The sequence below is a fragment of the Aplidium turbinatum genome, chromosome 3 (genome assembly GCF_918807975.1).
Source record: "Aplidium turbinatum chromosome 3, kaAplTurb1.1, whole genome shotgun sequence".
Lineage (NCBI taxonomy): Eukaryota > Metazoa > Chordata > Ascidiacea > Aplousobranchia > Polyclinidae > Aplidium > Aplidium turbinatum.
Genome location: NC_137474.1, coordinates 14,296,569 through 14,321,408, shown reverse-complemented (window position 1 = coordinate 14,321,408; position 24,840 = coordinate 14,296,569). Strand labels below are relative to the sequence as shown.

Below are 24,840 nucleotides of genomic sequence, written 5' to 3'. Positions count from 1 at the left end.
GCTTATATTAAAAATTAAATGAGACTGTTCACCAGGCATTTAGTTAAATGACATAATACGTTCTTCTGGTGTAAACTAAGCTCGTCAATCAATCAGACTCGTCAATCAGACACGAATGACTTCTTCAAGGGGCTAGAAAATATATTGATTACCTGCGTAGCATGGCAAAACACTTCACTTTGCATATTTAGTTGATTTAATATTGATTCAAAAGTCTGTAGACGTTATCAATGCAAAAGGGAGTGATTTACTGTATGTAAGGGTATTAGGTTGTAGCCTATGGTATTTTAGATGACTTATTTTATTGTTTTTTAGACTTTAAAAGTGTTTGAACTTTGTTATTATAACTCCATATCCTAATGCTTCCCATCACTAGATCTCGAACCCCCACAATTAGAAGGTCAAGAACATCCAGTAAACGCAGATCTACTGATGGAAGGATACGAGCAAATGAGCAAAATGATGTCAAAAAAATTACATCTTTCACAGATGAAGAACTGAACGAATTTCATCAAGTATTTGATTTCTACGATGTTGGAAACACAAAAACTATGGATCTAGGGTAAGATAGGCAACAGCTTTTCTTTTCAAACAATTATTTTTTTTAAAAACAGTCAACGACATTGTCAGATTTAACTAAACCATCTCAGTAGCCTGTGGAGTGTAAACTATTCAAATACATTGTATTTGCTGAAAGATTACCATTGTTTTAGTTGGCTATTGGCCAATGGCCAATTCCACTGACAACAAAGCTAAAAGAAGTTTTTACCATTTTCTCACAGAACAAAAGTTCAACAGGCACATCCATCCAGAATTGGATCTATTACATTGTAATTGTAATTAATTACACATTTTTCGTGTAATTGTAGCCTAATTGAGACTTTTTGTTATTGCGCAATTGTAATTGTAATTTTTTTTAAATTTGGTCCAAATTACAATCACATTTGGTAAGTGGCAAGTATGACATCAAAACATTTGTTGAGCCGATAGTTGGGGTCCAGAAAGGACTTCTACATTGCAATCTAATTTTTACCAAATAGGGGGAAGGTCTAGTTAGTTGAGCCAGAAATCGATTTTTCTGCAATAAAAATTTAACGACAAACTTTACCAAAAATCCGAATCCATCATGATAAATTTCAGTCTTATGCGGTTCTTGTGAACAAGTTTGTGTTTGCGACTGACCCCGATTTATATCATTTATCGGCATTTTAAAATTGAAATTTAGCCGGCTCAAATGATACCCTAAATTTCACGGTTGAGCCACCCGTTGTTCACGGTTGATCCACCATTATTTCACTTCCAAAAGATATCCCAAAACAGAGCTCAATCTGCATCAAACACAATAAACTCTTCTCTTGAACATCTTGCAAATAAACAATCAAAAAAAGTTTAAACTGTGTATTGTGTCTAGTGTCTTAAAATGAAAGAACAGTGAACACTGAACGAACAGAAATTTATATTTCTGAAAACACTGAGAATCATTGAATAGGAAACTTTGCACGAAGGTGCTTTTACCTTTCTGAAACGATTTCGCGAACTTTGTGAAGAAAACGAACATTAGCAACCAGTGGCGTTGCTATCAAGAAAAATATAAGGGGGGGGAGTGCTAAAAAAATTACCCTCAAACTGGCGTTTACAGAAAAAACTACTCTTATGGAAGTTTAAGGGGGGCAGTGGACCGCCCCCGGCTAAGACACCAGTTCTACGCATCAATTACAGTACAGTACAACAAAATTAGGGCAGTACGTAAGGACCATCGGCTCATAAACTACATTCCTTATGATAAAGGCAAGGCTCAACCGTGAACATTGCAAGTGGCTCAACTGTTAACATCGCCGCCATTTTCAAAACTCATGAAAAATTGCCAAGAACCAACTGGCTAATCAAGCAACGAGAACTACTAAAACAAAGAGTAAGTTACCCTCACCTATCCCAGTATTTCCATTAAGACAACGATGAAACATCGTAGGAAAAAATAACACATTTCTTATTTTTCTCAAAACTACTTTTACCTACCATTTTACATTTAACTGATTCACAATTTTTCTGCTTGTAGAAAATCCCTAAAACTACATGTGCTGATGGACTTCAAGTTTTTCCATATTTTCGTTATGAAACGGTTGACTAATCATGCACGACGTTGCGATAAAACCGGATGGATCAACCGTTACCCGGCTCAACTAACCAAACCTTCCCCCTACAATTCTACTTGTATTTGGTAACACCAAACTGTAAAAAAAAGCATTGATGAACATTAATATTGAAACATTTAATTTGTGTAATCGAAACGTGTAATTAATTAGCCTCCATTTGGAAGTAATTGGACATATAGTTGTAATTTGAAAAATTTCAAAACAATGTATGCTACCTTAATTGCAATATAATTAAAAGTAGGCTACTGTTGGTGTAATTGTAATGTAATTGAACTGAAAACTATGCAACTGAACAGTGGCGCGGGAACTATTTTTCTCTAGGGGGGGCTGAAGCTGCCGTAGTGTTGTCAGCTTCTGGGGGGCTTTGCCCCCCAGACCCCCCTTATGTGGGTGAACATTGAAAAGCTGGTACGGTAGTAAGCATACGGTCCCCTCCTGTGTCAGAAATGACGCCAAGTCACACACTTTGTAAATTGTAACAAATGAAGAACGGCAACAAAAAAAGCAGCTGTTTTCAAAATGAAAACGAACAAATTAGAAAGTGATATGAAAACGACAGTTTGTGGAAATGAGCTCTCACACGCTTCCGAAGCTTGTTTTTCGCTCAGGTGTTTTCTCTATAACCTGTGTCATGAGTTCTTTGACATCGACAGTGTTTTGGTGGACATGCATCAACGCAAGATGAGTAGCCTAAGTCTTTTTGTGTCATTGAGCTTCTCAAGCATGTTTTCAGGCGTCTTAGAGCAGAAAAAGAACGTTCTGATGATGCAGCTAAAACCGGGAGGCAAAGGCAGAGCTCCACGAATTTTCGCGTTTTTTTGAAAAGATCTAGTGTTTGAGGGGTTAGTTGCGATAGTATCTCAGCAACCTTTTGAACGGAGTTTGCGGTTTTTCCACTTACAACATCGCTGAGCAAGGTAAGTTCCGTTTTTAGGCGATCTTTCTAATGGCATCGGGTAAGATGATCTCCAGTATCAGATCTTTTCTCACCGTTTACACAGCTCAGAAGGGCCTTCTCCTTGTTGGCTGCTGTAAGCAGATCCGCCTGGTCGAATCTTCGATCAAGCTCAGCTTGAACCAAATTAAGGGCTTCGGTGTATTGCCGTTTCCACGTTCTTTCTCCCGTAGACGACAAAGCATCCGATTCTTCTGTGTTTCAAAATCTTACTGGAGTTTTGCACTCTCGGGGATCCTTTGGCGTCTTTAGGTTATAGGCAGGCGTAAAGACGTTCGCTGCTTTCGTAAGCTTAGAAATGGATTCATTTTTTCTGAGATTTTTGATCCGTTTGTGGAGAATGGTGATGGATTCTAAAGCTGTAGAAGCAGAGATCTTCTTGTTTTGAAGGTATCTTGCGACGGCTTCTGCAGGCTGAAAAACTTCATCGGCCACTGCAGTTAATCGAAAAATAAAGTCGCATCGTGCGTGCTTGTTTTACGAAGCCGAATATCTTTGTACGTGCGTCTCCTCTCATTGCACTATCTTCTGTCATGTCGGTCAGACATTGCAACAGGGTAAGGTAGCATTTAACAACACGAGCGAGGGCAGAAGCACGAACGCACCAACGAGTAGGACAGAAACCCAGTAAATTGCAGGCAATTTAATCAGAACCAAAAAGCAACATGAATAAAGATTTACGTTTAGACTATTCACCAATTGCAACTGCAACTCTTTGAACGAAGTAGGCATCGACAATAAGCCTCACCTCCTTTACAACGTCATGTACCTTAAATTGTCAGAATTTTCTTGGGGGGGCTGAAGCAATAATCGAAAATTCCAGGGGGGCTGAATTAGCTCTAGGAGGGGCTGCAGCCCCTTGAGCACCCCTACTTCCCGCGCCCCTGCAACTGAACCAACTCTGCATCCATTTACAGCTCTGCCTTGCTCTACAGATTGTTTTTTTTTTTAACTTGTTTTTTCTCGAATTGACTACGCTGTGCTGATGAAATCAACATAGGTCGGAACTAGTTGGCAAGAATTTTTGAGTTCATGCACAAGTGTCTGAAATTTTATTTTTACCAAAGCAGGCTGTCGAGTCTACAGTGTAGAGTGTAGACCAGGGCTACTCAACTGGCGGACCGCGGTCCAAATCCGGACCTTCTGGGTGTTGATGGTGGACCTCAGCTTATGAAAGAATAACCTCATTGCCACGTTTTAGAAACTCTTTAAAAACAGATTTCTACTGGGAGGAAGTTATTTTTTCAGTGATTAGCTTAATAGCTGGAGAGCTTTGCTCCCCCAGACCACCCAACTCTCCGTCAAAAATCCAAGTCGAGTTACAGTTTACTCAAAAAGAAGGTCCGGAACTAGCATTGATAGTTTAACTTTCGTGGTTGCGTATGAAATAATTTATTCACCGGACCGCTAAATGCATTCAACTTGTCAAACTGGACCTTTGTTAACATTAGTTGAGTAACCCTGGTGTAGACGTGTCATAGAACGATATCATATCGCCAATATGCCGTAAACAGTTGTTCTGTACATTTCGGTTACAACTTTTGGCTACGATCTTTTCTGCAGGTTGCAGGTTCGAATTGAACGAAGGGTACAATGTTCGTTTGTTTTTTTACTGTTTCTATGATTCATGCTTTTATGGTTTCTACAGTCTACTTCTACATGTTTTTATAATTTCTGCTGTAGCCTAATATTCAAAGCGAAGTTCATTAAAATGCAACAAAAATTAATATAGCTTAACATAATTAGCCTTCCTACAATGCAATACAGGTAGCCTACGTATGGGACTTTCTGTAAATTAGCTTAAGCCTTTTTATAAGTACCGTAGCCTACTGTATTTTAAGCATGTAAAAACACTTTGAGGCCTCATTTTTTCTAAACTGATTGAATCTAATAAAACTCCAATTCAGTATTCAATCAAATCATGTCTGAGCAGTACTTACTACTATGGGATGGAATGGAATGGAAGATGGAATGAAATGGAAGACAGATTTTAGGATGGAAGATGGAAAATGTCAAGGATGGAAAGGAATGGAAGATCTTAATGATGGGATGGAAGACAATCTTCCATCATTCCATCCCAATTCCATCATTAACTTTCTAACGCTTTATCAAAACATGCAAAATATTACGTTGCTTGCCGAAATAATTCGATTTTCGGTTCGTATTAAACCAACGGGATTGTTGCCTGACGCGTATTTGTCAAACCTACTGTCGTTAGGCAATCATATAGCAATAAACGATTCACACTTCTCCCAAGAGGAGGAAATGGAGCTTATGCAATTTTTTGTGGCTGTCACCCATCAGTAAGCTACTAGTGTTTTTGTTTGTGAAACTCACGCAGGACTAACTTCAACCATATCATCCGATGATGATGACTTTAACTTGTGCTTTTATGACACTAATTGTCCGCGTCCGCGATGCTTCATAAGTATTTTCGTTACTTTTTTATTTTCTCCAACGTAGGCTACACTACTACTAGCTTATAGCAGTGATGTATGCGCATATAAAAAATATTGACGCCGTCAGCATAAACGCAAACGTTTGAAAAACCATACGCCGTATGCGTCAACGTAACTCGTAACTTGTAAAAAAAGTTGGCGGTGTCAGCGTCAGCGCATACACTAGCGTAAACTAATTTTGTTTGCTAGGTGCCAAACATTCACACGGCATAAACCACTCGAAACAAACAAGTTTTATTTTGAATTTCCACGAAAACACACAAGCATCTGAAAGTGTTCATCTGACATTTTGCTGTGTTTTATGTCCAATGTGTCTTTGCCCATGGAAAACATTCTTTCAACTGCAGCGCTGGAAGGTATTGGCGTGTTGTAGCCTAGCGAAAAAAAGACATTAAAAAATATGCGTTGACGCTATGCGCTAAAAAATCGCAAAAACTTTACGACGTAGCCTCAAGCGCAAACTATCCAAAAAAATGTGGCCGCAAGCGTTAGCGTAAACAAAAAGTCTATGCCGCAAGTCTGCGGCGTAGAATTTACGGCGTATACGTACATCTCTGGCCTATAGTATCTTTAACTTTGCTACATGTTGTTTCTTTCTGTATTTATAGAATCAATCTACGCTTCTAGTTTTAACACCAAATGATACGTAAACCTTAGGAAAATACTGCTGTTAAATTTTTAGCTTAAATTTAGCCTATGGTTTTTAAGTTTATTTGTGGTATATTCAACGCGGAGATCACAAAATGTGAAGATGGAAGATGGAATGAAAAATGGAAGAGATTTCTGAGATGGAGTGGAAGATGGAATAGAAGATTTCTAAGATGGAATGGAGATGGAATGGAAGAAAATCTCAGGATGGAAAATGGAAAAAAAGTCTTCCATTCCATCCCATACCCTGACCACTGTAGTGGAATAGCGCAATGGATAAGGCGATGGCTTTCCAGTTATGCAAACCTGGGTCGACTCCCGGTTTCAGCTGGTTATTGAAAATACCGCTCAACTCTACCTAGGGTGTAATAAATTGGGTGGGCATAATTGCTGCAGGAAAGGCGGCTGAGAGAAAGGAACTGGCCACCCTACTCTCCTCATTGCCAAAAGCTTGGTACAATGAGAACCTTATTTTCTCATATCCGACACTTAAATCAAGTATGAGACCACCTTTACTTGTTATAACTGTAGTAAGTAAGTTGTAAGCCACTTATCTGAGACAATTGGCGATAGCAATAGCCTAACTTACATATTGACAAACCAGGAACCTTGAGAAAGCCGTCGAAGTAATCGGGTACAATAAGAAACCAGCAGAGATGAAAGAATTGCTGTTGTTGCTTGATGTTGACGGTGATACGACTGTCGATTTTAGCGAATTCTGCATAATCATTGACTACATCAAGCACATGACAGAAGAGTTCGAAGAGCTTAAGTAAGTTATTATGTAGGTTCAATTTGGGTAGCGTGCTAGTTGCGTTGTTTTTCTTTAATAAACAAATTACAGACTATTAAATGTCATTTATGTTTGAATAAGTCAGACTGATGATAACTCTTTTAAATTGGTTTTACTTACTGAATAAAAAAGTACGCTCATTTGATATTTTACTACAAAAAAAACAAAAAACAGTAACATTGTAAAAATTTAGCAAGACCTTGTCAAAATCAGTTGACAGTCTGTGAAACTTTTCAATTGATTGTTGAAGCAGTAGCGGATCTAGAGAGAGCAGAAAACTATTTGCGGCTACTTTCTTGCAACACAATGGCGAATTTTAGTAAACTAGCAAATAACATTTGACCTTTGAATGCCAAAAGCATAAATACAATACACGACACAATTTTTACGGCGTCGTAAATGTAGCCTATCTCAAAAATTAATTTTCAGGCAGGGATAACTTTTAGATAAAAATTCCAATAAGTTACAATACCAAAAGTCTTAGAATACCTTATTGTATCAGAGCAAAAGTTAAATTTAAAATTAACAACCTCCTTCTTTTCTTATACCATTCTGCAGAGAAGCGTTTAAACGCCTGGATCATAGTGACGATGGCTCAGTGAAAAGCAGAGATCTGATGGAAATGATGTTGACAAAAGCAAATGGCATGTCTTTGAAAGATGTTACTGAAATGATGAGGTAAAGGATAGGCTAACGTGTAGTAAAAGTAGGTAATGTTTTTTTTTTCAAGTAGGTATACTTACATTGAAAAAAAGAAATTGGTTGTTCTTTCATAATGCCTCTCTCACAAGTTGCCTATCTAACAAAGATGTAAAGATGTCTATTTTTTGTACAATGATTAATCTGTAACTTATTTTTGGTAGCGCACTGTTTGATGCCTTTTACTGGCATTTCAAATTTTCAAGAACGGTTTTTATATGGCTTCTAGTAGGCTACTGTAGCCAGTGTTGTACGTTGACGGCGTCAACTTTTTGTTGACGCTGAGGAAATCTCGTTTCACAATAAGAGTTTCACAATGTATTCTTGCCAGCGCGACTCATCCGAATTACCAGTTTTTGCGTTGGTTGGAATGGCTCCCTGGAATACATGCGGAAGAAGTCCGCCAAATGGTGATCACCCATGTATTGAGAACGAGAGATCAGAGACAGAAAGCGAAAAATCCATGAATGGCATCGCGGACGTTGAATATACTTTATTTCAAGAGCTCTATGCCCCTGAAAAGAGCGATGTTGGTGCTGTGGACCTCGTTAAAAGATTTATACATGCTAAACTATCACAGCACGCTTGGAACAGTGATACCTTTTCGACTAAACGTTTTCAACTTGTTTTTGAAATACAACTCACCAATACCAACCAGCGCTGCTGTGGAACGCATGTTTTCACTTGGAAAGGACAATATGCGCAGGGGCGCCGGAAGCGGGGGAGGGGAGCAGGAGGAGCGGATGCCCCCTGCCCTCAAATTTCTATGGATGGGAAGAGAAGAGGGGGCAATGGTGCCCTTTTAAGGTCATGTAAGCTACTGCACACTTTGCAATATAACAATTTATGCTATTCGCTTTTAGCCTAATTAGGCTATAATGTTCTATTTTTGCCTCAAAATAATATTTACAACACAAAATTCTCCATCACAGTAAGTTATATTACATCATTATAAAATAGCATGATGCCCTTCCGTGCCATTGTTCTTTGTATAGCGGACACTTGTATCATTACTCGATAATGGGCTGATAGATGAGCATTATCGCTATATCTTATCTTAAAACTTAAAATAAAATTGGCCTTTCAGCAACAAAAGTGCCCTTTTTCATACTCCTGCCCATCCAGTCAAAAATCGCTTCGGCGCCCCTGAATATGCGTCCCAAACGCAGCAGATTGTCAGACAAACGTTTTGAAATGCTTGTTTTTCTGCAAGGAAATAACTAATTATATAGGCTGAGCATCTAATTACAATACAGTCTCAAAACATAATACCTGCTCTTTATTTATAGCTATTGTTAGCCTGAACTTGGTTGAAATATTTCCGTTTTATGAGACGCTGGCAAAAATAGCGCTAGAAATTAGCGCTGACGCTGACGCCGTCAATTTCTTTAAGAGCTTACGCAGTCCTTTACGCCGTTATGTTTTTAGGCAATTCGCGCTGACGCTGACGCCGTCAAATTATTTCAATGACGCGTACAACACTGACTGTAGCCTATACTCTTCTTTTTTCTTTTCTTTTTTTTTATTTATTGTATCCACTGTCACTTGCCAGTATTTTTTTTTTTTCGGATCAAATTGTTTATTTTTTCGGTGTGAGATACTGTAGTAGATAGAGCAGTTTAAATTTGTTCGCTTTGTTGGTTGGTTTATTAATGGTAGTTAGTGGATAATGACAGTGTTGTACGTTGACGGCGTCAACTTTTTGTTGACGCTGAGGCTAGCGTCGTCAATTTATTTTTCAGTTGACGGAAGTGATAGCGCCGTCAACTATTTTGTCGATTTTAAGCGTCAAGCGCTAAGCGTCATTTTTTTTTTCATGGAAAATCTCGTTTCAAAATAAGAGTTTCACAATGTATTCTGGCCAGCGCGACTCATCCGAATTACCGGATTTTGCGTTGGGTGGAATGGCTCCCTGGAATACATGCGGAAGAAGTCCGCCAAATGGTGATCACCCATGTATTGAAAACGAGAGATCAGAGACAGAAAGCGAAAAATCCATGAATGGCATCGCGGACGTTGAATATACTTTATTTCAAGAGCTCTATGCCCCTGAAAAGAGCGATGTTGGTGCTGTGGACCTCGTTAAAAGATTTATACATGCTAAACTATCACAGCACGCTTGGAACAGGGATACCTTTCCGACTAAACGTTTTCAACTTGTTTTTGAAATACAACACACCAATACCAACCAGCGCTGCTGTGGAACGCATGTTTTCACTTGGAAAGGACAATATGCGCAGGGGCGCCGGAATCGGGGGGAGCAGGGGGAACGGATGCCCCCCTGCCCTCAAATTTCTGTGGATGGGAAGAGAAGAGGGGGCAATGGTGCCCTTTTAAGGTCATGTAAGCTACTGCACACTTTGCAATATAACAATTTATGCTATTCGCTTTTAGCCTAATTATAATGTTCTATTTTTGCCTCAAAATAATATTCACGACACAAAATTCTCCATCACAGTAAGTTATATTACATCATTATAAAATAGCATGATGCCCTTCCGTGCCATTGTTCTTTGTATAGCGGACACTTGTATCATTACTCGATAATGAGCTGATAGATGAGCATTATCGCTATATCTTATCTAAAAACTTATAATAAAATTGGCCTTTCAGCAACAAAAGTGCCCTTTTTTCATACTCCTGCCCATCCAGTCAAAAACCGTTCCGGCGCCCCTAAATATGCGTCCCAAACGCAGCAGATTGTCAGACAAACGTTTTGAAATGCTTGTTTTTCTGCAAGGAAATAACTAATAGACTAAGCAGCTAATTACAATACAGTCTTAAAACATGGTGAGTCCTGGACCACTTACGCCAGACAAGAAAACCGCCTTGAAAGCTTTCACCTTCGTTGCTTGAGGCGCATTCTTGGTATTTCCTGGAAGGATAGAATACCCAACACCACTGTTCTGGAACGTTCTTGCTCCCTGAGCATACACCTTCTCCTCTGCCAGCGACGTCTACGCTGGTTGGGGCATGTATCCAGAATGAAGGATGGGCGCATTCCAAAGGACATTCTGTACAGTGAACTTGCCACAGGGAAACGCCCAGTAGGATGACCCGCACTGCGTTACAGAGACGTTTGCAAACGAGACCTGAAGCAGACTGACATAGACCCTGCCAGCTGGGAACTGATCGCAGCAAATCGCAACAGATGGCGCTACGAAGTCAGTGCGGGTCCAGCAAAGGGTCAGTCGAGGCGGAGGAAGCAACTAGAGGAAAGAAGACAAAGAAGAAAAGAGAGACAGCAGCCTCAGAACTCCTCTGACTTCATATGTCCAAACTGTGGACGAGACTGCCACGCCAGGATTGGACTTCAGAGCCATATGAGAAGCTGCCGTACCCAGAGTGCTACCATCATCTGAAAAGATGGAAGGATGCCTACTACTACTTAAAACATAATACCTGCTCTTTATTTATAGCTATTGTTAGCCTGAACTTGGTTGAAATATTTCCGTCTTATGAGACGCTGGCAAAAAATAGCGCTAGAAATTAGCGCTGACGCCGACGCCGTCAATTTCTTTAAGAGTTTACGCAGTCCTTTACGCCGTAAAGTTTTTAGGCAATTCGCGCTGACGCCGTCAAATTATTTCAATGACGCGTACAACACTGGATAATGATATAAAGTCATACTACAGACTACTGGTCTTTCTTGCTCGCTGACAACTATAGAAGAAGGTCTTCCGCTCCACAATTATCTTGTTCTCATTTTTGATACGATTTAAACAAAGTGAAGCCTACTATCCTGCAAATTGACATCAGTGATACGCAAAGTAGTCTCTTGGGAACAATTCGTGCGACCAAGATTCTAGCTACGATACCCAAAAAGTCAAATGTCAACAGCTGTACACATACTGTAGCCTACTATCTCTAACAGACATTTCTTTTTCAGATTTTCTGATTCAGAGAAAACCGGAAGAATTCAGTATTTAGCTTTTATTGAATCCCTAAAAATGTTTCGGAACAAAACGAAAAGGGGAAATGTTAGTAGTTTCACAAAGGCTTCTGATCTTAGTAAGCAAGAATGCAACAACAAAGAAGAAATAGATTCAATGAATGACACATACAAAAAAACACAAAAAAAGTCTCAATGCTGTGAGTAAAATCATCTGTCAAATGTTTCAGCTAATATAATACATAATTGTGAATTTTATTTTTATGTGGCCTACAGCATATGTAGCCTACTTTGTTTCTACTTTGCATGCTTACAATTTTTTAACAAAACATAGGCCTGCAATGCCAAAACTTGAAACTTTTCTCAGACCTAACTTTTTTTCTAAACAATCCGCTTTTTCTTTTCTTTCATCTGGGGCGCATTTTTGAATATAGACTTATAGAGTAGTAGGCCTAATGTTTGTTAGTTTGAATTGCTTTCAAGTTGAAACACCGGTAATCAATTTCTAACTGTTTTACGTTTCAGACCGGCCTCGCGATGTTGAAACCGTGGACACAGTCCTGAAGGCCATCGGAGGCCCAATTCTCCTTACCAGCGCAATTATTATCCAGCACACCTGAAGATTTTAGGATAAAAAACTACTTCTGAGAGGAGCATTTAAGCATACGCAAAGCAGTTTTTAAGTAAAACAATACACGTTACTTTGGGCTTAAACATTATGGCAAAATAATAAATCTAGCTTCATTGCATACTTTACGTTCAGGATACTAAACATTGTTGTGTTGTGGATTCTCGCGATAAGCCTAAATGGTCTTTGTCTCAGCGATGGCGCAATGTATTCTGATCACGGAAACATAGTTATGAAAACATTCAGATCTGAAGCATACTTTGACAAGAAAGCAAATTAAACAACATATAACTGAAGTATGCTATAGCCTATGACATGGAATGGATATTTATCGTTTGCAAAGAGATTGGCTCTTCAGGAAACCAGATAAATAGTAGGCTAACGCACTTAAATTTTTGAAACTCTCAGAAGCATTAAAGCTACAGTATATTATGAAAACTAATGCATACCAAGCAGAGTAGCTGTTGATCATTGGCGTATGAGTAGATCTATTCAGGTTAGATTGGAGGTCAGGAAATCATCAGCCACTCTGCAGTCGCGTCGTCCAGGACCCTCAGACCATGTTCACTGTGTGGAGGCTGGTGGGTTAGACAGTGGTAGATGACATGGTCCGCGGTCTGTTCAGTGGCATCACACTCGCATTCTGATGAAGAAGCCATAGGCCCCACTTGTGCATGTCCGAACGAAAGCGGGCGGTTAAAGCCTGACCCACGCAAGCCTTGCGAGGGCCATCCCCGGTGGACGGGGTTTGGCGTCGGGTATGAAGTCACGGAGCATGGAGGTGTGGTTTTGCCACTTCGTGTTCCACTTGTGGTTCGTCCAGTGTTCCGCACTTAAACCAAGTTCTTCTGCGTTCTTAAGTAGTTGTTGTGCGGCAGGCACAAAGGGGCGTCTTGATTTCAGCCGCTACTGTGTAGGTGGTGGTCGCTTGAATGTTACATGGAAGGGATGGTCGGGGTCCAGAGCGCGGCGAGCGAGAGAAATCCTTTACGGCGTAGCTCAGCGGGTTGGATGCCTGCTGGGATGAGTAGGTATTCCGTCGGAGTGGGACGCAAGCATCCAGTCATAGTACGCAAGGCGTCGTTTATGGTGGTGTCAATCTGGTGGGTGTGAGATTTATGACACCAGACTAGTGCACAGTACTCAGCATTGGAATGAACATGAGCTAGGGTAACTGTACGAAGACTTTTGGCACCAGCTTCCCAGCGGAAGCCGCCAATCGCCTCAAAAGTGCGATGCGTGTAAATAGTTTTTTGCGCAGTGACTCCAAGTGCCGGCGGTATGTGAGTGATCTGTCCAGGGTTATGCCGAGGTAAGTAGGTTCAGCACAGTAGGGCAGGCGTTCCCCATCAATGTTGATGTTTATCTCACGCTGTGCCTCCCGGTTGTTGTTGATGAATTTTTCTAAGTGATTTCAGCTGAACGGTAACCACGTAGCTCATAAAAATGGTCTACATTGCTTTAGTTGCTTAACGGCTTGCTTGACGCATTCTATCACAAAACATGAGATGCACCTTGTTACCATGTAGGCTATCCAGAAAACTTACATGACTTGCAAAGTTAGCAGGCTACAAACTATTTAATTACGCAGTGCCAGCAAAACAAAATATAAACGCGGTAGGTTTATGATAAAGACAAGACTCTTAAAAGTCCTTGGAGTCAGTTACAGTATGACGAATACTTTCTCCAGTTTTATTTTTCTTGTACGGTATTGCAGTAGCTTACGGGAAAATGAAAACTGTTTTGATGAAGCGATTTTAAAGCAACCATTTCACATTACATGTGTCAGCTTAACACTAGCAAAAACGCAAACAAATGCATAGCTTAGAAAAAAAAATATTCAGGAATGAAAAGTTGGAAGTATTTTGACGATTCTAGAGTTGACCTTTGGAAGTAGCAAGATCTGGGTTTTCAGCTTGACTCCACAATCCTGAACATTTTTGCAATTATTTTCAGTAAGATTACATGTAAATCTCATATCAAAAAGCAATATTTTACAAAGCATACAGTACGTCGATTGTTGGTGGTAGGATGGCGCAACGTATAAGGCGTTGGCTTTCCAATTACGCAAACCTTGTTCGACTCTCACATATGCTGGTTTTTAAAAGCCCCGTTCATCTCTACCTTGGGTGTAATAACTTTAGTGAGCATAATTGTTGTAGGAAAGGCGGCTGAGAGAAAGGAACTGGCCACCCTACTCTCATTAGTGCCGAAGGCTTAGTACAGTGAGAACTTTATGTTCTCATACCCGACACTTGAATCAAGTATGGGACCACCTTTACCTTTATACGTGGATTGTTGATCACATTTCATACTACTATAAGACAAAAGAAACAGCTAAATATAGTTGAGTCTTAATCAAGGGTTTCTTTGCAATTAAATTGTACATCCAAGATTGTTGAATTGACGTCGACAATACGCAAATCAAATGAAAAGTGCGGCAGCTAAATTCACCAAGAATAAACTGTAAAAAAAAAAAAGAGAAAATAAGAAAAACTTTGCAATGTTCAGTGTTTGCCTCCATTTCGAAGCAATATTTAACTTTCCTTCTTCGCAATTTTAATGAACTTCTAGCTAACAAAACGTTCTATTTATATCCATTTAAAGTTTAGTCAAGGTAAGAATGATAACTTTTGCTAGCTGAATGAATAACTTTCAATTTACAAAGTCCCACAATTGATTGAAAGTTTCTATTTTTAAACAAATTTAGCAGACAATATTGTAGCATGCAAATTGTGTCAACATTTTGTACTGCTTGAACATGTTATTATTGAACATTCATTGAAGTCACAGTTAAACTACTTGTGATTGAGCAGAATTGTTAAAAAGCGGCCTAAATTGTTGTAATCGTTGTAAACATACAATACGGTGTAAAATTTAGTCACAACACTACGTAACAAAAAGCTTTTTGAAAGACTCTGAAAGTGGCTTTGCAAAATCTTGTTTTTACAACTTTGTTGTATTTAATAGATCATGAGTAATTGGAAAAAGATTGCATTCATTTAGATTAGGTGAATTTTGTTAAGTATACGATTTGTGGCAGCGCGATATAAAAAGAAACTCAGAGAAAAGTTAGAGTAACAACTTCAGATTTCATGAAGCGGCCGAGAGTGAGAGAAAACACTCAAAAAGCTAAGGTTCGATTTCATCTGGAGGATTAGCAGGTTTCAAACTATTCATGAATTCTGTGAACTTTTCGTGCTCCAATTTGGTCATCAATTTGTTTAGAGCGTAAACCTGCAAAAAAGAAATAAAATGTTAAATTGTTTTTTCGAGAGAATTTTTATTCTTGAACTGAAAAAGCACCTAAGCTTAAATATGGCAGTTTCACGTCATCAACCGGGGGTCTTAAAAATATGGACCCTCGGCTCTAGAAGCTCAATCGCAAAAGTAACTTATCTGTATTTTGTTAATTATATTTATCTTTTCACTTATAAAAATCAATCAATCATCAATCATTTTATTTTTCGTCATTAACGCGTCCGGGACGAAAAAGATACTAACTACAAAAATCGATATAAACCTACCAGCACGTTAACGAACGGGAAAAGGTGGCAAAACCTTGAATGGTTTAAAACGTGCTTGAATGAAAAATAATGTAGTAGGCTATATACTATATATCAGTGCTAACTACTATATATCAGTAGTTAGCACGGCCACAAACCCAAAAAATTAACTTACAAAATTACCACAAGAAATTTTGATTTTATCCCATCCGAGGTAATTTCCATGGCTTGCCGGCCACTGGCTTAGGAGGACTATTAAAACTGAGCCCGTTTTGATGGTGTGCTGCAGCCTGCTTTTCAAAAGAGACGTAATCCTAGGAAGTGGTAATGGAGTGCTTCGTTGATCATATTATCGCCAAGGATAAAAATATATCCGTGCATACTAGCAAGGTAAATAGACCACTAACATTTTCTGAATACTTTGTATTGGTGTATATATCTTGGTAGCACAAGCCGATTGGACTAAAGCTTTATGGAATTTCTACTTATCAGCGTCCACGCAATATTGGCTACGTTCATAATGTCTGCTAAACTAGAAACTTTCACAGGGCACAAAAAGCTCTTCAAACAAATCTCATCTAAATCTGGCTGCACTTAACACAAGTAGGCAATTGACAAAAGCTTTTTGTAATTATTCACAGACAAACGAGGGTGCCATACGGTATTTTTACGTTGTTTGGATAGTTTTCCAAAATGCAGATAAAGAAGACCGCGCATTCGTTTTCAGACTTAATTAAATTATAAAATTTCCAAAAAAACGTTTAGTTTTTATAAAGTTTCGAACAAATCAGTCTTGTCTGATTGATGAACGTCAGAATAAAAGTAGGGAATCACCTTGCACATCTTGCGATAGTTCAGCTCAGTTTGCACCAGAAGAACGTATAATAAATGATGTTATTTAACCAAATGTCTGGTGAGCAGCCTCATTCAATTTTTTAACTTTAATTGATCGTTGCGTTGTGTTACATCTCCTAGAAATGTAGGCTACTGCCCACAAAGCAAAAAATTCATTTGTACCGTTTTAAACGCTGCTGCAAAAGCGACCACTGACATTTTCTTGATGATTGTTTTTTTGTTTGTGGAAATAAGATAATTTTTTTTCAGATTGCTATTATAAATATTTAGAAAATCGATCTCGCAAAATCGGTCGTTTGGGTCTGACAGTTTGTTGGTTATTTCATTTATAAACAGGCTAAATCTGTGGCGAATCTGTGGGGGAGACGAGTGAGGCGATCTCTCCCCTAAAACACAAAAAGGAACGAGACTTGCGGTACATTTGCAAGGTCAGATTGATATAGATCCACACATTATTGTGTTTTGTTAAAATTACCCCCGCCCCCATAATCGCTACATGCTGGATCAGCCTCTAGGCTAAATAGGATCAGAAGAGATAGAGTCAGTACATTGCCATCCGTCAACTTCATCTGAACTACATAGACTAACGTACATTTTGTACATCTGGAAACAGCAATCACCGGGCCTCAACCCAGTACCCGTCCAGGGAGAATTTGTTACCGGTCCGCACACAACATCATCCTTTTATCAACATTTCGACAAAACTGCAATACATTTCCGTGTAATTAACATCTATTGTTTCAGTTTTTGCTTTATCGGTCCGTTACTTTTTAATGGTCCGTGGAACTATGTGAAAAATTTGGACATAATGTCCACATTTTAATTTGGCTCGCAGTGTAAAAAAAGTTTCTGACAATTGCTTTGAAATACGTTAATTTTTCGCTTACTTTTTTTCGTTGCTCGTTTTTCTTTTTTTCCCTGCTTATGCGTTCAGCAGCTCGACTCAAGTGATGTTTCAAGGCTTGCTCCTTTTTGTGTTGCATTTCCATTTGTTTGGTCACGGCTTGATAAGCAGTTCCATAGCTATGGATCAGGCTCAACCTTTCTCCTAAACTGTGATCTCTCTGCGAAACAGCAATTGCTTTAGAATTCATTTTGCTCTGTAGCTGCAATTTCAAACTTTCTATAGAAGCCTATCATTGAAAAGACATATCATAACATACAGTAGTAGTAAACTTTATTTTAGTTGCAGTGAGGCGAAGTCGTTTTGGACGTCCCTGACATAAACCCAGACAGCAAATCAGCATTTACATTGGTTCAATATCTGCAGACGTTAAACCACCGTAAAAACTACTGATTTGCTGTCTGAGAACTGGGGGATACCAAGTTGACAGGGACGTGGCTCAGTAACGTAGAACCACGTCCTGTATTGGAGTAGCGCATGCATGTTGCTCAACGTTCAATCCTTAGAAACCACATTTGCGTGACGTGGTTTCCACGTGACCTCTACGCGATTTCGTTTGCTGGGTAAGCTACACTCACAAGCAAGTGTCATATTGAGATAGTTATTAATGAAAATACTGGCTAATTCATTTTCATAATGTTTTATTCGAATTGACATTCATGATGCAATTTTCCTAAACATACCATCGTTGTGCACCTTCTTAACCCTATTTCCTGTGAGGGGGGGTCGGTTGGGACTTGGTACTTTTCAAAGCAATATCATTAAAGAACTACGCGATCCACAGCTTTGAAATTTCTTGACTTTTCCTAAAAATTATTCAAGTATTTATTCCGCTTCAAATGACGTTGCTATTGTCTATAGTTTTAGAGATATGGCATGATTTTCATAACATACTCTGATATTTTAGCTAGCCCTTTTGTTTTCAAATTATACGGATTAATAGGATTACTGAGCGCCGACGTGCGTGGAACTGCGACGCAGATATCTCATGATTTGGTTTTGTTGTAAAGCATTCAACCGTAATGATTCCGCCTTTTGTTTGCAAACTCGAGTTTTGAGTTGCTTTGATTAATCTTTTAATTACATCTGAGTTGCTTTGAAATTATCAGAGAGCATCCGATAAGCTATGCTGAAAAAAATGTAATTTTACGTTGTTTTCTATGGCGAATACATTTTTGTTTCTATAACTTCTAACAAAAAGCAGTAGGAAAGTTCTTGACAAAACTCTGTTTATAAAACAAACATACTGATGTGGTAAGTTTCTTGATTTCTTGTCGGAAAGCAAGGAGTGCGTTCTTGACCCGCCAATAAACTTTTGCATGTACCTGTACAGTGTACACTTATATTCACATGAATATTTATGGATGTTGTGAAAATGTTTTATGAAAACGAGAGATTGAAGGATACTGAAAAGAACTTGACACAGACTATCTAAACTGCTTGGCTTTTGTGGAAAAACACACGCAGCTAAATTATTGTGCTTTGACAAGCATTGTGCATATTGTATCATCACTGAATCTTTACCTAAATGGTAATTTTGCAGTTGCTTGAGAGATTACAAAATTATTTTTTTATACGAGGATTGAAAAGTTTTGATATATCTCAGCAGAAACACTATTAGGACCAACTCAATAATTTCAAACTTTTCATTCAAATGTTGGTCTACAAAAACTTATTTTCACAAAACGGTGTCGGCCTATATCTTTTTCTCCATAAATTTGGACGTTTGTGTCATTTGGAGCAAAGTTGTTTGTTGGGTTGAAAGAATATGAAATCAATGCCTCGTTTTAGTAACGTATCGTAACGTAATCTATCAGTCAGCGCTTTTGTGCCTTTTTGTTTTCGAATACATTTCCGTGACAAAAGATTGGCTTTTGTAATAACGCCATCAACCATACAGTTGTATTCTCTGACTGCATCTCAAACGCTATACCATACTCAGCAATTTTTCTAAAGCATTGTTACACAAAATGCATATCTGACAAAATAAGGAAAATATGTTGAATTGAATTATATTTTATACGGATCGTTTTCCTTATCCTTGAAAAAAAGAAAGAACGATTTTTATCGTTTGGCATAAAAATATGTGTATTGAAGTTCACCTTGGTTTGCATAATGAAAATCACCCCAAAGAATTGCTTGAAGTGATTTTCGCAGCTATTTGATCCTTCGCGATGATATCAATTATAGTTTTTATCAGATGAAACCTGTTCAAACTATTTTTTTTAAAAACTATGGTTCATTCAAGAATATAACACTTTGTAAATATAGCTTACTTCATTTTTGTGTTTTTACTTCGATTTTTTCACAAGCAAGACCTTACACAAAACAAGTTATTTGCAACGTGAGTCGATTGACCAGAGTAGCCTAAATGGACCAGAAAGCTGTAGCCAAAACTTGATTACTTTTTATCAAAATGTTTGCTCATTGGAAACAGCAATCACTTTGTTTCAAATCAGCAAATCACTTTTTGTCATTGGTTCAACGTCTGCAGACGTCTAAACTAATATACGACGAAATTGGTTTTCTGGGTCTTCGGTTCGGAAAAACATCATTATGATGTATTGTGTCGTGGTCTATCAGCCAGCAGTAGCTTATGCGTCTTTTGTTTTTGGATGTGTGTCAATTACAAAAGATGGCTTTTGCAGTAACGCCATCAACCGCAAACTGCATCTAAAATGCTATTTCAAAATTTGAACAGAAAGAAATCTTCTAATGCGTAATAAATAACTTGACACAAAATGCATGTCCAACAAAATAGACAAAAAATGTAGAAAACGTTATTTTGCAAATCTAGTTAACAACATGAAAAAAAACACTTCAATCATTTTGACACAAACGTGCATTTTTAAAATATCAACAACCTTCAATTTTGCCCAAGGAAAAAGTCAACACTTTAGTGATTTTTTGTTTTTTTACGACAATAGCACTCGGCCTGAAAAAGATTTTTTTTCTATTTTTGGTATCGTTATGTCACGACTTTGAGTTTGTTACGCAAAACGGGAGTTCCATTTGGCAAACGACCTCTTCTATAACCTACCAACACGATTTGACTAAACGATTATTATCACTACATTTTGTCACAGCTGTTTGCAAAATTGTTTCATTCAAAGTGATAAAGTGATCATTGTTGGTAAGTATTGAAACATATCACTTTGGAATGCATCGTGACATAGTTTATCAGTCAGGAGTTTTAGACGCTCTTTGTTTTTGGAGTGCATGATGGCCTAAAATGGAACAAGCTCCTATCGAAGGAAGTCACTACCTTTGGATAGGTTATTGTTCAAATACCACGTGACACCATTAGGCTACCTTACTTTTCTGTATTCAATCGCTACCCAGACAGCAAATCAGACACTTTTTACATCGATTCAACCTCTTTAGACGTTGAAATAATGTTAAAAACGAATAAATAGCTTCCTGAGATGTGCTGTGAAATGCAAAGTGTTTCTTGATCATACATAACCAAATTCGACAGTGTGAATGTGAAAAAAAATTTGCTTGATTTAGTTCCAATATCAAGTAATGACAGTACGTTTGAAAAAGTGTAGACTATAAACATGTGGCTCAAAAAGAACTTGAAATAGTTTTTTGCGGTGATTATGTCTCATTCTCTGCAAATGTTGAAACAAAGCAAATTTTTTTTGCAATGCCTCCGGCAAAACAACAAGCAAACGCGAGTCGGACGCCAATTACGATTTCATTGAAGCGTGGACGACGTCTCCGCGTAAGAGATTAAAATCTACACAATAGAATTAATCCGTCACACTCAATTATAAGTTAATTAAGAAGCAATTTCTCAAGTAAAATAAAAAAATATGACCAACCATCAAATTATCTGATTTTTCAAGTTGCGCTGTTGAACAAATTGCAAAAGAGTTTCGATGTTATGTTGTCAGATAAATTATCTACACCATGTGAAAATTTGATTGATCTATCTTGCGTAGTTTTTGAGTTACACGAGCTCAAAATGATAGTGTCGAACCGACCCCCCCGTCCGCAAGTCAACTGGCCAAAATACGTCACAGGATAAAGGGTTAAATTAGACACATAAAGTTTGGCCCTAAGGCCAAGGCAATGTTAATGTTTGTGGTATGTTTTACATTAACGCAAACTGTTGTAACAACCCACATAGGTTCATGTAGCCCACAGTAGGCTACAGTATATTTCATAACAGTATTTAGACAATTAAGGGCTTCACAGGGGTTCAAGGAAAAAAAATTATCACTTAGGCTACCCCTATACACACCGAGAAAAAGGCAGTTTTTAGATTTAGCAAATGGTTTCCCTCATTTTTCTCGATCCACTATGGCAAGTGCATCTAATGTCCAGCGCGGATTTAAAAAGGGGGAGAAGACCATTGCAGAAGACATAGTCATAGGCTACTTGCAGAAGCTTTCGACCACTGACGCAGGCCCGGTTAGAGAGATTAGCAGAGTGAAGTTGCCGATTGTCGAAGTGTTGTCTGTGGATTATTCCATCCGCTACCTGCAGTTGAATGGAGAGCTGTATTAGAAATGCCTTGCTCAAGCGCACACTCCAAGAGCCGAACCGGCTCCGCTTGATCTTGGGGTTTCTTCGTGTCACTACACAGTCGGGCATTTAACCAACTGAGCTGTAGGGGCTGACAGGTTCTGTTGATTTGTTTTGCTACAGTAAATGGTTTGGAAATAATGACAACCACGGTTGGTCCTACCTGTTACATCAAAACAAATCGTGGGCTTGGCTATTGTTTATTGTGATTTAACGCTGCAACAGCCTACCTTGTATTTCCCATTGAAAGAAAGTTTCACAGGCAATGTTCCTGTAAAATACAAGAAATCTATTAACAGGCTAAGTCTTGTCTCAGCCAAATCCAAGCAACATATTGCTGACTAGAAAATAGGGCTTTTTGAAATCTTTGAAAAACATGAAGTGAATTCACTTTGAAATGTGAACTTTTGGCACTTTTTTAAATTTCCAGATTCTTGCATATTTCGTTCTGTTTTGAACGCAGAATGAAACGAAATGGTTTGAAATTCGAAACGAAACTCTTCACTCAGAAATATTTCGAAACCAAATTAAGACAGGCAATTTCGAAACGAAAGGAAATATTTCAAAATGTTTTTTGTTTCGAACAGCCCTAGCCTACTATAAAAACAAATATTTTTGCTTTGTGGTAAAATAAACAAAAAATAAAAATGTAGCCTATGTGTAGGCTATTGTATGCAAAGGCTTAGGATTATTCAGTGCGTTCAAGCAATTGTAAAATACTATTTCAATCATCATTGCAGACTTGGACAACTAGATAATTTTAGACTTCTAGTTGTCTAATTTGATGAATCTGAGAGAAACGTTGTCTCTAATTCTAATCGAATTTGGTAAAAATTTGTTTACTCTAATTGTAGTTGTAATCTAACCTCCGGTTTTGCTAAAAAGTCTAGTTTGTCCAACAGCATTTTTTAACAAATGAAAGGAAACGATGTTCTTCAACTTTACGCAAAAAAAATGCAATAAAACGATCAATATCAAAGTAACATGCTGTCATTCCTTCCCTTAAACCTTAAAGCAGCGAAGTCATTCAACTTGTGAAAACCTGGGTAGCTCTAATTCTAATTCCAGTCTAATTTGTAAATCTTGAATGGTTCTATTATAATTCAATAATTCAAATCTAATTTCGAAAAACTAATAAAATTCTAGTTGTTCAAGACTGCACCATTGCAGAATTAATGGCTGTTTAGTGTTTACGTTGCCAATTTCAATATAAAATTGTAGGCTACTAACCTTCTCCAGCGTATGCTTTTGTTAATAAATTAATTTTTTGCTGTTCTGCTGAGCTGGTAACTTGTACTGAATTAGTCGGTGATTTAGCGCAAATAGGTGCAGGAGGAAAAGAAACGATTTCTTTGTTTATTTGCAACGACTTAATGTCACGTAAAATTAATGGGGCAATAAGGGGTGCTGAGCTGCTGTTCGTTGGAGTTGTATTCTTGTGGTGATTTAAATCACTTTTTGCAGATTTTGGGTGATTTTTTCTTGGTAGTGTTGTCGGTGGTAAGTTTAACTTGTTTGACTTGCTGCTGTGTTGTGGTGGTAGTAAGTAAGGTCTTTCACGGAATCCATGTGAGGTTTTACTGCCAGACGTTCTGATGTTTAAAAATCCAGCCGACTTTAATTTATCGGGCAAATTGTGTTTGTATGATGACTGCTCATTCGGCTTCTCTTTATTTTGTTGGGATGTATATAACGAAAAACAAGAGTCCAGTCTCTTTTTCACAGGAAAGATAACCTCTTTAGTCATAGTTTCATTGTTTTTGTGAGATTTTCTTTTTTTCAAAGCTGACTTTGCACGTTTTTTCTTGCCAGACTTTGCCCTGATTTTTCTGCTTTTTCTGCCAGATCCTTTAACTTTAGTGTGAATGTCTACTTTTTCCACCAACGGTGCTGGTACGACTGATTTTTGATTGTCAGTTTTGTTGTTTTGTTCGCTTGAATAAACGGACATTTTTTTAGCAGCATTGCATTGATTCTGATCAGTAGGTAAGCCGACAGATAATTTAGAATTTAAAGACGAACTTTTAACATTATTTCTATTATTTAAACTGCCACCGTTTTCATCAGAGCTCACGATGTTTTGCTTTACAAAGTGCGCTGATCCGTGCAAGAAATTTGAAGCAAAAACCTTATTGTCTGTTCTTCTACTTAATGATAGCATCATATCACTGTGATATCTGCCAAGTGCTTGTCCTTCGTGAGGCACATTTTCCTGCTGCGGTTCTTTGTTTAACAAAGCAAGCTTGTCTTTTATGCGGTACGTTGGTTGGTAACGTTGCCTTGAACCGATTTCATTTCGTACTGGCACAGTTTTAGCATTGTGGAGGAATTCTTGCTTCAAAGCTTGAAAATGAGGAACAAAAGCTTCTTGGTTTCTAATTATTTTTACATCCATTCTAACATCCACAAGGTCATCGTATTTATCTATTGACCTAAAGCTACCTATGCTACCACCAACAAAACTATTGCAGTAGGCTAATATCGGTGGGCAACCTACTTCTAAAACTACAAGAGGCAGTGACTTGCGGTCTGTATACAAAACAAATGTAGGTTTATTAAATTGAGATCATGCTTAGTAATAATCTGCCGTGATATGGCTATTCAATCAACTACTAAGTGATCACTTTAAAGTTATACCAGGCCTACTAATGCGATAGCCTAGAGCCCTAGACTGTACTAAAGTAAAAAAAGAATAATTAAAAAAAACGCTTAATAGGCCTACAGTTTTTGATAATAACCAAGTTTTCTAAACATCCTAGTTTAATGTATTCTACTAATTACATAAATGTTTGTTAAGTAGCCTACCACTACCAAC

General features: G+C 38.1%; 2 protein-coding genes across 3 annotated transcripts; one reads left to right on the top strand and one right to left on the bottom strand.

Annotated features, from left to right (window-relative positions):
* Positions 1–359: 359 nt before the first annotated feature.
* Positions 360–12,219, top strand: LOC145766569 (uncharacterized). The gene is made up of 5 exons (XM_082578287.1): positions 360–562; positions 6,820–6,987; positions 7,567–7,686; positions 11,597–11,799; positions 12,125–12,219. The coding sequence occupies exons 1-5, from the start codon at positions 360–362 to the stop codon at positions 12,217–12,219; spliced, it is 789 nt and encodes a 262-aa protein (XP_082434413.1).
* A 1,679-nt stretch (positions 12,220–13,898) lies between these two features.
* Positions 13,899–24,741, bottom strand: LOC145767094 (uncharacterized). Of its 2 annotated transcripts, XM_082578847.1 has the most exons (4): positions 23,256–24,734; positions 22,256–22,296; positions 17,476–17,652; positions 13,899–15,464 (listed from the first exon to the last, which is right to left on the bottom strand). In XM_082578847.1, the coding sequence occupies exons 1-4, from the start codon at positions 24,418–24,420 to the stop codon at positions 15,360–15,362; spliced, it is 1,488 nt and encodes a 495-aa protein (XP_082434973.1). In that variant the 5' UTR covers positions 24,421–24,734; the 3' UTR covers positions 13,899–15,359. The 2 variants fall into 2 exon arrangements, with proteins under 2 accessions (XP_082434973.1, XP_082434974.1); XM_082578848.1 differs by lacking the exons at positions 13,899–15,464; positions 17,476–17,652 and adding an exon at positions 21,639–21,980 and having other exon boundaries at positions 23,256–24,741.
* Positions 24,742–24,840: the final 99 nt, after the last annotated feature.

Bases quoted from the DNA above. Each gene is read 5' to 3' on its own strand.
- LOC145767094 (XM_082578847.1), bottom strand. From the start codon at position 24,420: ATGGATGTAAAAATAATTAGAAACCAAGAAGCTTTTGTTCCTCATTTT. The intron at 22,297-23,255 runs GTTAGTAGCCTA...TGTATTTTACAG, and splicing joins AAAAGCATACGCTGGAGAAG to GAACATTGCCTGTGAAACTT. The intron at 17,653-22,255 runs GTAGGCTGTTGC...GCTGTTTCGCAG, and splicing joins CTTTCAATGGGAAATACAAG to AGAGATCACAGTTTAGGAGA.
- LOC145766569 (XM_082578287.1), top strand. From the start codon at position 360: ATGCTTCCCATCACTAGATCTCGAACCCCCACAATTAGAAGGTCAAGA. The intron at 563-6,819 runs GTAAGATAGGCA...TTGACAAACCAG, and splicing joins ACAAAAACTATGGATCTAGG to GAACCTTGAGAAAGCCGTCG. The intron at 6,988-7,566 runs GTAAGTTATTAT...ACCATTCTGCAG, and splicing joins GAAGAGTTCGAAGAGCTTAA to AGAAGCGTTTAAACGCCTGG.